Source organism: Chrysochloris asiatica, unplaced genomic scaffold (assembly GCF_000296735.1).
Source record: "Chrysochloris asiatica unplaced genomic scaffold, ChrAsi1.0 scaffold00548, whole genome shotgun sequence".
In the NCBI taxonomy this organism is placed as follows: domain Eukaryota; kingdom Metazoa; phylum Chordata; class Mammalia; order Afrosoricida; family Chrysochloridae; genus Chrysochloris; species Chrysochloris asiatica.
This window is the reverse complement of record NW_006409066.1, coordinates 306,458-320,601: the sequence shown is the minus strand read 5'-3', so window position 1 is coordinate 320,601 and position 14,144 is coordinate 306,458. Positions and strand designations below refer to the sequence as shown.

Genomic DNA, 14,144 nt, shown 5'->3' with positions numbered 1-14,144 from the left:
TCTGTCATTTTGTTGTACTGTGGTGGCTTGTGAGTTGCTGTGATTCTGGAAGCTATGCCACTGGATTTCCATATAGGCTCATGTAGTTTCAGAATACCAAGTCATGGTATTCTCAATAACCTCATGTGTATACGAACATTGGATAGTGAATAAGGAAGACTATAAAATAATTTTGTTGTTGTTGTTGTTGTTGCTATGTGCCGTCGAGTCGGTTCCGACCCATAGCGACCCTGTACAGGGTTTCCGAGGGTTTAAATCTTTACGGCACTCGACGGCACATAGCAACAACAACAACAAATAAAATAATTGGTGTATTTGAATTATGGTGTTGGAGGAAAATATTGAAAGTACTATGAACTGCCAAAATAACAAATAAATCTGTGTTGGAAGAAGTACAGCTAGACTGCTCCTTGGAAGCTAAGATGTCCAGACTTTGTCTCTCATACTTTGGACATATTACCAGAAGGGACCAGTTACTGGAGAAAGATATCATGTTTGGGAAAGTGGAGGGATGGAGAAAAAGAAGAAGACCCTCAATGAGATGGCCTGGCACAGTGTCAGCAGCAATGGGCTCAAATGTAGCAATGACAGTGAGATTGGCCCAGGATCAGACATTGTTTCATTCTGTTGTACATAGGGTCACTATGAGTTGGCACCAACTCAGTGGCACCTAACAACAACATCAACATTTTCAGATTATTCCATGCATGCCTGGATATTTCTTGTCACTGATACCATTCTGTGATTCTGTGAGGGAAATGAGATTTTCCCGTTTATCTGACCTCCTTATCCATAATAACGATGATAAGAATCTTCACCTTCCTCAACCCATGAGCATGATGATAAAATTTTCTATTTGAGTAATTAAGATTGGTTGAGGAAAACTATAAGATGAATGATATTTAATGCTAAGAAATAAGATAATGGAATTTTTAGGAACAAGATCACTAAATATGTATGACTATATTATGAGTATGGGGTTTTCTATGAGAGAAAGAACTGTGACTTTGGGTTGAAACTTCAGAGTTAAGTTCTTGAGTGAAGGGTGACAATAAGTGAAAATGGGCTTCCAAGTCATTCATGTGAGGAACTTTATACTTCATGTCAGCTGGACACTTTGCTCTCAGCTCTAGCCCTCCATGGCCATGTCCTTGCTCACGGCCAGCCCCAAGAGTCTTGACACAGGGATGGACAGCAGTGAGACTGAGATTCCCCAGTCAGAACAAGGGCAGAAAGTGAGCTTTGTGTATTAGATATTGGGTCCTCTGGCCATGTCAAGAGGCTTGGAGTTCCCAAGAAGGATCCATAATATGAAACTTTCAAAGTCCCAACAGGAGAATACTAGAGTTAGATTGTGAAGAGGGCGCTGGATAGGGCAATATTTGGTTCTGTAAATTGGAACCAACTTGAAGTCACATAACAACAACAAAAGTCTGAGATGCCACCATTTCTCTGTCAGTTTGTTATACTATGGTGGCTTATATGTTAATGTGATGCCTAAAGCTATGCCACTGGTATTTCAAATGCCAAAAGGATCACCCATAATGTCAGTGGAACTGCCAGACTAAGAGAGACAGGGAAGAAGGGCTTAGCAATTTACTTTTTTTTAAAAGGTCACTGAAAACCGGGTACATAGCAGTGAAACATTGTCTTATATAGTCCTGGAAGATGAATCCCTTAAGTTGAAAGGCACTGAGGAAAAACTGCCTCCCTAAACTACAATTGACCTTAATGATGCAGCTGAAGCATAGAATTCAGGACCTTCATTTGCTAATGGGGCAGGACTCAGAATGAAATGAATCAGCTGCAAACATGCATTAATAAATGGAATATGGAATGTACAAAGTATGAATCTAGAAAAATTGGAAGTTGTAAAAACATGAAATAAATAATTGAATATCAATATCCTAGGTATTAGTGAGCTGGGTTAGTATAGGTTATTTTGAATTGAGCATAGTATGGGATACTATGACTGGAATGGCAAACTGAAGAGTAATAGCATCACATTCATCATCAAAAAGAACATTTTAAGATCTACCTGAAGTACAGTGCTAACAGTTACAGGATAATATCTACATATCTATAAGGAGTCCTGGTATGGCACTGTGGTTTAATGCACTGGACTGCAAAGTCAATTTGAAGCACAGGTTCAGTGGCCCAAACTCACCAGCAACTCCTAGGAAACTCTATACAACGTTGCTATGGGTCAGAACTGAGTCAACGGCACTTAACAACAACAACATAAGGAAAACTAGTTAATATGACTATTATTCAATTTTACTTTCCAACCACTAATGCCAAAGATGAAGAAATTGAAGACTTTTACCAACTTCTTTAGTCTGAAACTGATCAAACATACAATTGATCATTATTGGTGATTGGAATTCAAAAGTTGGAAACAAAGAAAAAAGATCATTACTTGGAAAATACGACCTTTGTGATAGAAGCAACAGCAGAGATTACATGATAGAATTTTGCAAAATCAATAACTTATTCCTTACAACAACCTTTTTCTTTTCATTAATATGAATGACATCTATACATTGACACCTCACCAGATGGAATACACAGGATTCAAATTGACTACATCTGTGGAAAAAGATAATGGAGCACCTCAGTATAATGGCCAGGGGCTGACTGCAGAAGAGGCTGTCAATTGCTTATATACAAGTTAAAGTTAAAGCTGAAGAAAATTATAAGAAGTCCATGGAGAGTCAAGGTACAACCTTGAGTATATCCTACCCAAATTTAGAGACCATCTCAAGAATAGATTCAGCCTATTTCTTTACCCTTTCCTCTGAAGCTCTGAGTTCCAGTATTATCATCTGTGTCTGTTTCATTTCTTCTCCGTATCTTAGGTGTAGAGAGTTTGTGAAGCACATCTGCCTAGCCTGTTATCTTGTTGATGGCTCTCACTGCTCCTGGCTGTACTTTCAACACAGATTTAGTCATTCATCTGGCAGTCCTTGGTCTTTTGTAGCAAATGTACCCAATTCCTTGGCTACTGCCTTTTGTGGTCATTGTGTATCCAAATAAAATGAAATTCTTGACTTCAAGTTTTTCTCCATTTATTGCTTACAGTTGTGAGGATTTTTGTTTTCTTTACATTCAGGTGTTTCAAATCCTCTTCACTTTCAGCAAGCCTGGTTGTATCATCTGCATATCACAGGTTGTTAATGAGTCTTCCTCCAATCCTGATGCTGCATTATTATTCATATAGTACAGCGTCTCAGATTATTTGCCCAACACACAGATTAAATAAGTATAGTAAAAGGATACAATTCTGATGCACACCTTTGCTGATTTTAAACCACTCAGTATTTCCTTCTTCTCTTCTAACGACTGCCTCTTTGTGTACAAGTTTTTCATAGGCACAATTTAAAATCCCATGCCAACTCTTTTTGTTGAAAAGATATTTATCCTGGTATTATCTTATTGGACAGAAACAGCAAATCAATGTAATGAGGATTTGATAAGGTCAGAGTTGCAAATCAATGTGAAGTTTACTCTTGCTTCTTAGATTAAAAAAAAAAAAAGAGTCAATTGCTGTCCAGTCCATGCCCATCATGGTGATTCCATGTGTGTCAGAATAAAACTCTGCTCCATAGGGTTTTCAAGAGCTGATTTTTCAGTAATAGCTCACCAGGACTTTCTTTTTAGGTGTCTGGAAATGGATTTGAACCTCCAACCTCTTGGTTAGCAGCCAAGCTGGGTAAACATTTGCAACACCTAGAGACTCCCCATCAACACTCATAGAAGCAGCAGTCAAGAGATCAAACAACATACTGCATTGGGCAAATCTGCTGTACAAGACCTCTTTGCAGTGTTGAAGAGCAAAGATGTCAGTTTGAGGATTAAGGTGCACCTGACCCAAGCCATGGTATTTTCAAAAACTTCATATGCATGCAAAAGCTGGATAGTGACTAAGGAAGACCGTAGAAGAATTGACACATTTGAGCTGTGGTGGTGGATAACATTGAAAGTGATAATATTGAAAGACTGCCAAAAGAACAAAAAGATCTGTGTTGGAGGGAGTTCAGCTAGAGTACTCCTTGGAGGCCAGGATGGCCAAATTTTGTCTCTCATAATACTTCAGATATACTGTCAGGAGAAGGATATCATGTTTGGTAAAGTGTAGGGTCAGAGAAAAACAGGAAGACCCCCAAGGAGATGGACAGGCACACTGGCAGCAGCAATGGGCTCAGGTGTAGCAATGATTGTGAAGATTGACCCAGGACTGGGCAGTGTTGTGCATAGGGTCATTATGAGTCAGTACCGACTCAATGACACCTAACAGCAACAGAGACTCTCCTGTTCCATTAGTCCTATTGTGTTTATAGTCTTTAAAACAAGCCATGTATTTTTTGGTTTCCCAGTGCATATAAAGAAGGAGCTCTGGTAGCGTAGTGGTTACGAATCGGGCTGCGAACCTCAAGGTCAGCAGTTCAAAACTACCAGCTGTTCCACAGGAGAAAGATGAGGTTTTCTGCTCCCGTAAAGATTTGTAGCCTCAGAAACCCTGTGCAGTGTCACTATGAGTCGGAACCAACTTCACGGTACTTAACAACAACAAACAAGTGCATATAAAAGTTATGTTTATACTATAATGTAGTCTATTGAGTGTGAAATAGCATTATAGAAACATTTGAAATATTGTGAGAATTGCCAAAGTGTAACACAGAGACACAAAGTGAGTACATGGTGTTGGGAAAATGGCACCTACAGTCTTGTTTGACACAGGGGTCCCACAAACCTTCCATTTGTAAAACAAGCAAAATCTGGAAGTACAATGAAGCAAAACACAATAAAACAAAGTATGTCTGTAAAGAGATTAAAATAGTTGAAATCACTTGTTGCATCAGTTTAAATAAATATTATAAAAGTTACTATTTTTTCTCAAACATATAAGTCCAAAAGTATTACTACAAAATGGTAGAAATTTATTAAACAAAAATACCAAAATATGAAGCCAATGTTTCTTGGCATATTCCCATCTAAACATACACACTTCTGAAGGGGTGTGGCGCTGTGGGATCAGCACTGGATTGTGAATCACAAGATTAGCAGTTCAAACCCACAAGCTGCTCTTCAGAAGCCCTACACCGGGTGGTTGAGTCCGAACTGACTCGATGGAACTTAACAACAACAGTAATGCTGGTGTGGCACAGTAGGATATGCGCTGGATTGCTAACCAAAAGATTGGTGGTTCAAATCTACTAGCTGCTCCTTGGAAACTATACAATGTCGCTGTAAGTCGGGCTGACTGTTGGTTACCAATCAGGCTGCGAACCTCAGGGACAGCAGTTCGAAACTAGCAGCTGTTTCGCGTGAGAAAGATGAGGCTTTCTGCTCCCATGAATTTTTACAGTCAGGGAAACCCTGTAAAGGATCTCTGTGTGTAGGAAGATGAGGCTTTCTGCTCCCGTAAAGATTTACAGCCTCGGAAACCCTGTACAGGGTTGCTATGAGTCGGAATCGACTCCACAGCACATAACACACACTCCTATGTACAACAACAACTTACATTAGACTCACAAGAGGAGTTTCTTACAATACCCGATGCACCGGATTTTAATACATTTGGTGAGGAGGAGAGGAAAAGCCATATATGTTCATTGGTATTTTGAAGAATTTTAAAGGTGATTTTCCCAAGTTAGAACACGCAACGCAACAGTTTTCCAATAGTGAAGAGTAAGCTAGAACGGAAGAGGCGAGACCTAACTGTCACGTGGCTTGAGGCCCTTGGTCGCGCCCCTCACTAGAAGAACTAAAGCAACCGACCAGAGAGTTGTGAATCCTCCGCGGTTCCTAGAGGAGACACGAGGTGGGGGCTCTCTGCTCAGCGTGCGGAAGTACGTCCCATGAAAAATGCTGGAGGCCACTAGACGAGGAAGCTGCGATACTTCTCGGTTCTTTCCCTCAATCTAGCCTTTGAGTGAAGATGAAAAGAGGATCGACGAGCTGACCCCTTGTCAGGCGTGTTACCCGGAGAGGGGAACCCAGCCCGTGGCCACCGCAGGTAAACGAGGAGGTTGCGCGACAGGCGGTAGAAAGATTAGAGCACGTTTGAGGATATAATAGGCGGGTGGGAAGAGGGAACGGTGGTTTCTGTAAAGCAAGGTTCAAAGAGACTGGTAGGAAACTGCAGAGCATTTACGGAGTGCCCTCAGGGCTTGTGGTGATATCTTTTTCGTACTTTTGGCAGTGTCAGGTTGAAAGGGAAAAACAACAACCCGACGTCGCTCATCAACCACACCACACACCAGACTAGAGACTTTTATTCAGAGTGAGGTGACCTCTGCCCGAGAGTGAAGGCAGAGGGGAAGGGCAACAGGGAGGGAGTGGTCTTAATATAGGTTCAAATCAGGAGATCACATGTCATTGCTGGGGTGATTTAGCCTATCAAAAGCCATGTTGCCTTTTAAACTACGCGCCTTACAGCTTAGATTGGCGGGGAAACAGAAACCTAAGACAGGTCTTCAGATGTGATTATAAATCTAAGAAGTTCACAATATTCTGAAGTAGCATTTATATACAGTAAGTTCATAATTAAAGCCCATTGCAGTAGAGTCACTTGGACTTATAGAACTGCCCCAAAAGGTTTCCAAAGCTGTGTATCTTTAGAGAAACAGACTGTCACATCTTTCTTTAATGGAGAGAGTGGCTGGTTGGTGGGTTTCAACCACACACCTTTGGTTAACTGCTAAGCTTTTAACCCACTGCGTTCCAGCAGACCTTTTGTGATTCATAATAGATATTCAATAAATACAGTTTAGACAATGAGAGGAATGAAGCTGTTGATCTTGAAAACGTTTTGTAGTGCTTCCTTGCTAAAGAAGCGGATAAAACAATATTTTTTGGAAACGTGTGTCATATGTGAGGGGCTTTCTTTAGTTTCCCATCTCCATCAGAGAGGAGACTAACTATCTAGTTGGAATTAAACTTCCTTTTGATAATGTAGTGTAGCCAAAAAATGATGTTCTGTGTGCTAAACCCTGCATGGTTGCACAACTTGAAGAATGTAATCAGTGTCACTGAATAGTATGTCTAGAAATTGTTTGATTGGATTGGTGTATGGTCTGTTTATATTCTCAACAACAGAAAATAATGGGGGGGGGGGGATCCAACAACATTGTTTGGAAGAGACCTTGCTTCTTCCAAGGTGGTGCAGTTTGCTCCAGGCTCCTCAACAAAAGGTTGGTGGTTCAAACCTAACTATGGTGCCACAGGAGAAAGGCTTCCGTAGATTATAGCCAAGAAAACCCTGTGGTACACTTGTACTTTGTAACATATGGATTAGGAATCAATTCAGTGGCAACAGGCTTGGATTGATTTGGTTTTATATACATGGTACAAACAAGATTCACAAAGGGTGTCCGCAAAGGTATTTGCTAGTTGGCAGAAGGCAGGGGTGGAGGGTGAAGGCCTGTCTGACCTCAGGCTCAGGAACTGGCTTGAGCTGATGTTGATGGTGATTCTCCTCCTCCCCGCTGTGTGTGTGGGAAGTCAGATGATGCCACCATGACCTTTTTACAGTTGGCATCAGAAGCTGGATTCATTGCAGTGGCTCCAGACTCAACAGAAGCATGGGGTTTTGTAAGAGATGTAATGAAGGGGCATGGGAAGTGAAACTTTTTGTTCTTAGGTTTCTTCCGTGGTTGTAACTGTAGGGTTGAAAGGAATATAAGAGATGTTACCCTGGTGTGGCACTGTAGGATAAATACTTGACCACAAGGTAGGCAGTTCAAACTCACCAGCCACTCCTTGGAAGCCCTACACAAGGTCACTGTGGGTCGGAACTGACTCAACAGCACTTAAAAACAACAACAAGGGAAGAAAAGCTATAACTGGAGTCACCTGGGGTGCAAGCCAGGCTAGTTAAGCAAGATGACTATTAGACCAGGGCCTACTTGATCCACCATGCCAGCCAGAGGATCAAGACTGTGTCCACATATTTGATGGAAATCATTATTGGGTATCTTGAATACAGTGAGCTTGTAAGCCCACCATTAGCCTATACTTCATTGGATCTGATAAAAGAGGAGTTACAAATTGTTCAGCCTTTTTGTTTTAAGCCTATATAGAGTTAGCATTAAGTAGAAAACCTAAGCCCAACTCAGAAAACCCTCAGGGTCAGGAAATTTGCATTTGGAAAGATATTCAGACCCACCCAGAACTGCTGAGAGAACAGGGGATTTAAGTTTGAAGGAAAGTCTTAAAAAGGGGAAAAAATACTACTGTTTGACTTTTTTAATTTTGAGAAAGTCCATGTTCATCAGTGAAAACCCTCTTCTAGGACTGAAAGTTAAAAGGGGCCAGTAAGCAGACAGCCTGGTATGCTCGTATGGTAACCACCTGTCTCCACCTGTGGAAGTTGGGGAGAGGCAGCAATGTAGAGAAAGGCTGAGCTTGAGCTATGAGTTTGACATGTTCCACTGTCAACCTGTTGACTGGAAACCTAGAGATGAAAGAGAAGAGGAAGGGTAACTGGTCTGAAGTTTTAGGGAGTTGTGTGGACTCCTGAGCCTATGGTTACCCACCTAGCCCATGAAGTGTACGGCTGAGAGAGTGAAGGGGCAACCGGATCTAAAATGCAAGAAGGTGTGTGGGCTCTCAAGCTTGCAGCTGGTACTCATTTGACTTCTCTTGGATGGCTAGGACTGAATTGATCAGAATCTGACCAAATTTAGAGAGAAATATCATTTTGATACAATGAGCTGGTATAACTTGCCACACACTCTGGACTAGACTTTGGCTATGAATGCAGTGGCCCCAAAATTCCAACAGGAACAGAAAATTCTTCAGATCAAGAAACATGCTTGTCTCTTCAGAGTACTGGGTTGATAGGGATGGATAATATAGAAATAAGACTATATTTTTCCTGATGAGTCTGGGAACAGATGCTGAAAGGATTATATGATTTAGTTGTGATGCTTATTAACAGGGTTAATTGTGATTGTAAAAACTCGAAAACTTAACAAGGGTATTAGTATTTTGCTCTCCTCTTGAGTATAAAAGGGTCTACAATCAATAATAGATGATCATACATCATCCAGGAGACAGAGCAGTGTGCCTCCCAGTCCATGGAGCAGGTAAAGCTGAGTGCCTTTGGGCAGTATCCAGGCACATAGTCTGGGGAGTTAGAGCCAGGTACTTTTGGGTGGAGCTTATAGTGGAGTGTCCTTTGGGCATTTATCAGCACCCCAAAAGAGATTTGTAACATTGCCTGAGCAGGGCAGAGGCCAATGCCCAGATCTCTGTGGCATCCTGCAAGCAGGGCTGAAAAGAGACTGTAGAAGCTGGAAAGACTATACTTTGAGCATTTCTGGTCCTAAATGTAACCTGTTAACTTGCCTAATAAAACTCATAACGGTGCAGAGCATCTGTGAGTTCTGTGTGGCTGTGGCAATGAATTATGGAACCCAGCTGAGATGTACTGTGGGAGGGTGGGTTGATGTTAGACTTGGTAAGGAAGATTTGGAGGGTAGAGGTGTGCCTAATGTAATCCTCACAGGAATTCACCCTGGGCTGATGCTGATGGTGATTCAGAGTTCTTAGCTGATTTCCAAACGTAGAAAAATGGAACAAAATCCACACACAAAAATTACTTTAAAATGGATTAAGGTCATGAAGGTTTAATTCCAAAACCATAAATTGCTTGGAAGAAAAGGAGTAAATGTTTGGGACATGTTTGTTTTTTTTCAGTAATTATCAAACCCAAATGTATATACAACAGAAAACAAAATAAGTGAACTGGTACGTCATAAAAGTTAAATTCTTATGTTCATCAAAAGAGTAAAGAATCAACTGGGAAGAAATCATTGGGCACTATATGATTGAAAAGAATATAATCTAGCATTTAAAATGTATAGAAAACTTCTACAACATTTTAAGGAAAAAAGACATAACCTAATCAATAATGGTAAAGGACACAAACAGATGCTTCACCAAAGTGGATATTCAAATGCCAACAGACAACATGGAAAGATGTTTAACATCATTAATCATCAAAGAAATGCAAATCAATATAATGAGCTATCATTTCACTCCCACTAGGATGAGTAAAGGAATACTGGTGTGGCACGGTGTGGTAATGCACTGGGCAGCAAGGTCAGTTTGAACCACAAGGTCAGAAACCCTACACAGGGTCTCCATGAGTCAGAACTGACTTGAGGGCATTTAACAACAATAACAGGGTGGGTAAAAGGAGCCCTGATGGCATAGTGAATCCACTATGCAGTGGGCTGCTGGCAACAGGGTGAGCAGTTCTAATCTACTGCCTGCTCTCTGGGAGAAAGATGAGAGGTGGTCTGCGTCAATAAAGATCAACAGTCTGTCTTAAAGGGTTGCTATAAGTAAGTCATTGATGGCAATGGGAAATGGGTAGAAGGGGTAAAGGGCCCTGGTGGCACTGTGAATTAAGTGCTGGCCTTGAAGGTAATAGGTTGGGGTTAGTATGGTTTTCTGGGTTTATAGAATTGGGACCATCCATAGTCTTATGGGAAGCTCAACCAATTGGCATAATATTGTTCATAAAGTATGTTTCATATCCTAGTTTGCTGAGTAGTGTCTTGTCTTCAAAAAGGTGAGACTGCAAAATGGTCCACCCTCTATGGAAAGCAATATGGCACTTTCTCAGAAGGTTAGAAATACCTTATGATTCACCAATTCCTCTACTTGGTATTTACTCACAAGAAATACAAGCCATAACACGAGTAGATATATGCACACCAATGTTCATAGCAGCACTGTTTACAATAGCAAAAAGGTGGAGACAACCAAAGAGCCCATCACCTGAAGAATGGATAAACTGTGATACATACAATGGAGTACTATGCTACCTTGAAGAATAACAAGGAAGCTGCAAGCCACCGCATAACATGGATGAAACTTGAGGACATTATGTTGACTGAAATTAGTCAGTCACAAAAGGAGAACTACTGCATAGGACCACTACTGTAAAAAACTAAGAAAAAGAACCCATACTAAAAGGGGGTGGATTCTTTGCTGGTTGCTGGGATGTGAGGGGTGGGGCGAGGGGAGGGAGGGGAAGGTGGAGCACAGGGCAGGGAATAGACACAGGATAGTTTGGGTGCTAGGGAGGGGGGGAATATGCAAGAAGGGGGAAAGGAATGGAAGAACAAGGCAGATGGGAGAAAACTTAAGCAGGTTTGCATGGACTAAATGGGACAGAGGTAAATAATGATGTATGTATAACCTTGGAACAATAGGGCTCTGAGGTCCAGGGATTGAGACATGATTGGAATGGGTTAAAGGGAAGAAATAATGTTAAGATGCTTGGCTGTCTTTTGAATCTTGGTTTCTATGGCATACCATTATAAAATAGACACTGGAGAGAGAGAGAAAGAAATAGCCAGAAATATCACCATAGAAAGCTTATAAGTTTGTCTTCTACCTGTAACTGATTAGAATACCTAAAATGGGGCTACAACTTGCCCAGTGAAAGAGGCTTCCTGCAGAGCCTCTGTACTACATAAGACTATAGATAGAATCCTGAACAGCATCCAGAATCTTCAGATTCTTCAAGTGGGAAATTTCCACTTGAAAGGATGGACAGACCAGCCTGGAGTGGCTAGAAGGACAGAAGATACTTCTTGAAAGAAAGACTGACAGGAAAAATACAAAACAATATAGGCAGATCGACTAATTACTACAAGGACAAGCAAGGCCAGTGGTCAGGTCTCCTCAGAACAAACCCCCTTTCCAAGACTAAGACTCAGTGGGAATACATGCTCTGATTGGTGACCACGTTTGTCATCGATAAGGGGAGGTAAGGGAAAAACAGCAATGAAGCTGTGAGCTAAGCCCTACAACGTTCAATAGACTTCTATGAACCCGGGTGGAGACCTGGTTGGCCAGTAGTGTGGCAAGACCTGAGGACTCTTGGGCCCAGAGTCAGTGACATAGCCACAGAAGACTAGTGTGGAGAGTGAAGCATCCAGCTGATGAGAAGAGAGGGAATATGCACAAGAACACCCACACTTGCAGATAATACCCACTTGACCTGGCTTCAGTGACTGGATGATCAGAGCTCATCTAGAAGAGAGAAGAGAAAAAAAAAGAGTAATCTGATACAATTTGATGAACTTGACTTTTACACCTATGGATGCAGTAGCTCAAAAGAGGGAACAAATCTTTACAGTGAGGATCATTTCCACCCCCTCCATATACAGAGTAGACAGGGATGGGCAACTTGGCTACATAAAGTGGGGGGGCTACAAAGGCAAGAAGTGACTGGCTTATAAGTTTTCAAGAGGGCATGGATGGGAAAGTAGAATCTCCACTGAGTAGTATCCAGTCTATCTAGACAGGGCTGATGAAAGGAAATGCGGATAGGTTTCTTGTGATACAATAGTGAATAATTGTTATCAGGACTGATTGTGAGGATTGGAAATGTAAGTGTAGACGTTTTGTAGCAGGGAGGGGTGTGATTAACTTTGCAGTCTAGGAGTGGAGGTCCCTGGGACCATCAAGGGAGAAGAGCAGAGAGCAGGACCCTGCCCAGAGAAGCAGTGATGCCAGAGATGGAAGCAGAGACGATGATGTGGAGAGATGGAGCAGCTGGGGACTTTAGACCCAGAGAGGGAGAGGGGCTGTGTGCTGATGACTGAGGGGGCATGCTTGCAGGGTATACCTTGTGGTTGGTTGATGATGCATGGAGGAGATTGTAACCATGTTAATGAAATGATATATGATAGGATGAATGTAAAACTAATGTTCTCCCATGTGAACTATCACATAATTCACAATAAAACATATTTTTAAAAAAGAAAAAAGCTTGCAGAGATTGTTGGTCTCTACTCAACCACGACAAGTGACAGAAAAAGAAATACTCAAAGAAGAAAGTAGGCTGTAGGACTAACAGTCTGCACAAAACTGGGTTAATGCACTGGACTGCAAGGTCATTTGAACCGCAATGTCGATGGTTCAAACTCACCAGCTGCTCCTTGGAAACTCTGTATAGTGCCGCTATGGGTCGGAACCAGCTCTGTGGCACTAAACAACAACAACAAAGCCCCTTCGTGGTATGGCACTGTAGGATAAGCACTTGAACACAAAGTAGGTTTGAACTGCAAACTCAGCAGTTCAAACTCCCAGCTTCTCCTCGGAAACCCTATACTGGGTCTCTATGAGTTGGAACCAACTTGATGGCACTTACCAACAATAAAAGCTCCTTCCTAGTTGGCTTGTTAGTGAGTGGGGCTGTTAGTAGGAGAAGGGTAGAGAATAGCATACACAGTCTGTAGGAGAACAAAGCTACAGCTCTGTGGCAATACTTGAACTGGTCTCACTTTCTGGAGAGCTGTCAGGCTAGATTTAGGGGAGCCAAGTTTGGAGATTAATGTCTCCAAACCAAACGAACCTGATGGTTAATTTTACTTTCAAATGTCAAGGAGTAAATGTGCATATGGGTTGGTTGATTTGAGAAAAATAAGTTCACTATAGAATTTGGAAAGTAGAAAGAAGCTCAAGAAGAAAATGGAAGTCAACTGTATTCTAGCACATGTGTAGAGGCCCTGAGGATAGCAATATTGACTTTACAGTTACTTGTTGTATATGGTATACAGCCTGAAATTCTCAATAATTGACCTAAAATTGTTTTGACACTTTCTCAGCTGACTGAGGTGCTTCAGAACATCCTCTAGATAGAAGGATCTGGCAGGGAAGGCTATGGGTTCCCTTGGCTAAAACTTTGGAAATTGATCACACTTCTGAAGTTCCTAAGAGTACTAACTACTTTAGTGGCTCTTTTCATTTCATTACACAGCTCAACACCAAACACGGTGACTTTATACTAGCTGAGATATGTGGGAGGGCCTTATTGTTGGCCTTATTAGAAGTCCCCATCTCTGATGTGCCTGCTAAGGAATATTCAAGATAGGAAATTTCCACTTGAAAGGATGAGTAGACCAGCCTGGAGTAACTAGAAGAACAGAAGATACTTCTTGAAAGAAAGACCAGCAGGAAAAACCAAAAACAATAACAGCAGTCTGATTGACTACTACAAGAACAAGTAAGTTGTACCCTGGGAGAAGGCAAATCCCCTTCCAAGACTAAACTCAAGGGGAATACACAAGCAGGCATGTGGTCTTGCTGCTGACCACTTTCGACACTGTTAAGGG

The 14,144-nt window shown here is 41.6% G+C and overlaps 1 protein-coding gene across 1 annotated transcript in view; it reads left to right on the top strand.

The window, feature by feature from the left end:
- Positions 1–1,139: 1,139 nt before the first annotated feature.
- Positions 1,140–14,144, top strand: part of ZNF789 (zinc finger protein 789) — a 43,999-nt gene continuing 30,994 nt past the window's right edge. Inside the window, exon 1 of the mRNA XM_006877653.1 lies at positions 1,140–1,235. Coding sequence (XP_006877715.1) covers positions 1,140–1,235 — 96 coding nt within the window. The remainder of the gene's footprint in view (positions 1,236–14,144) is intronic.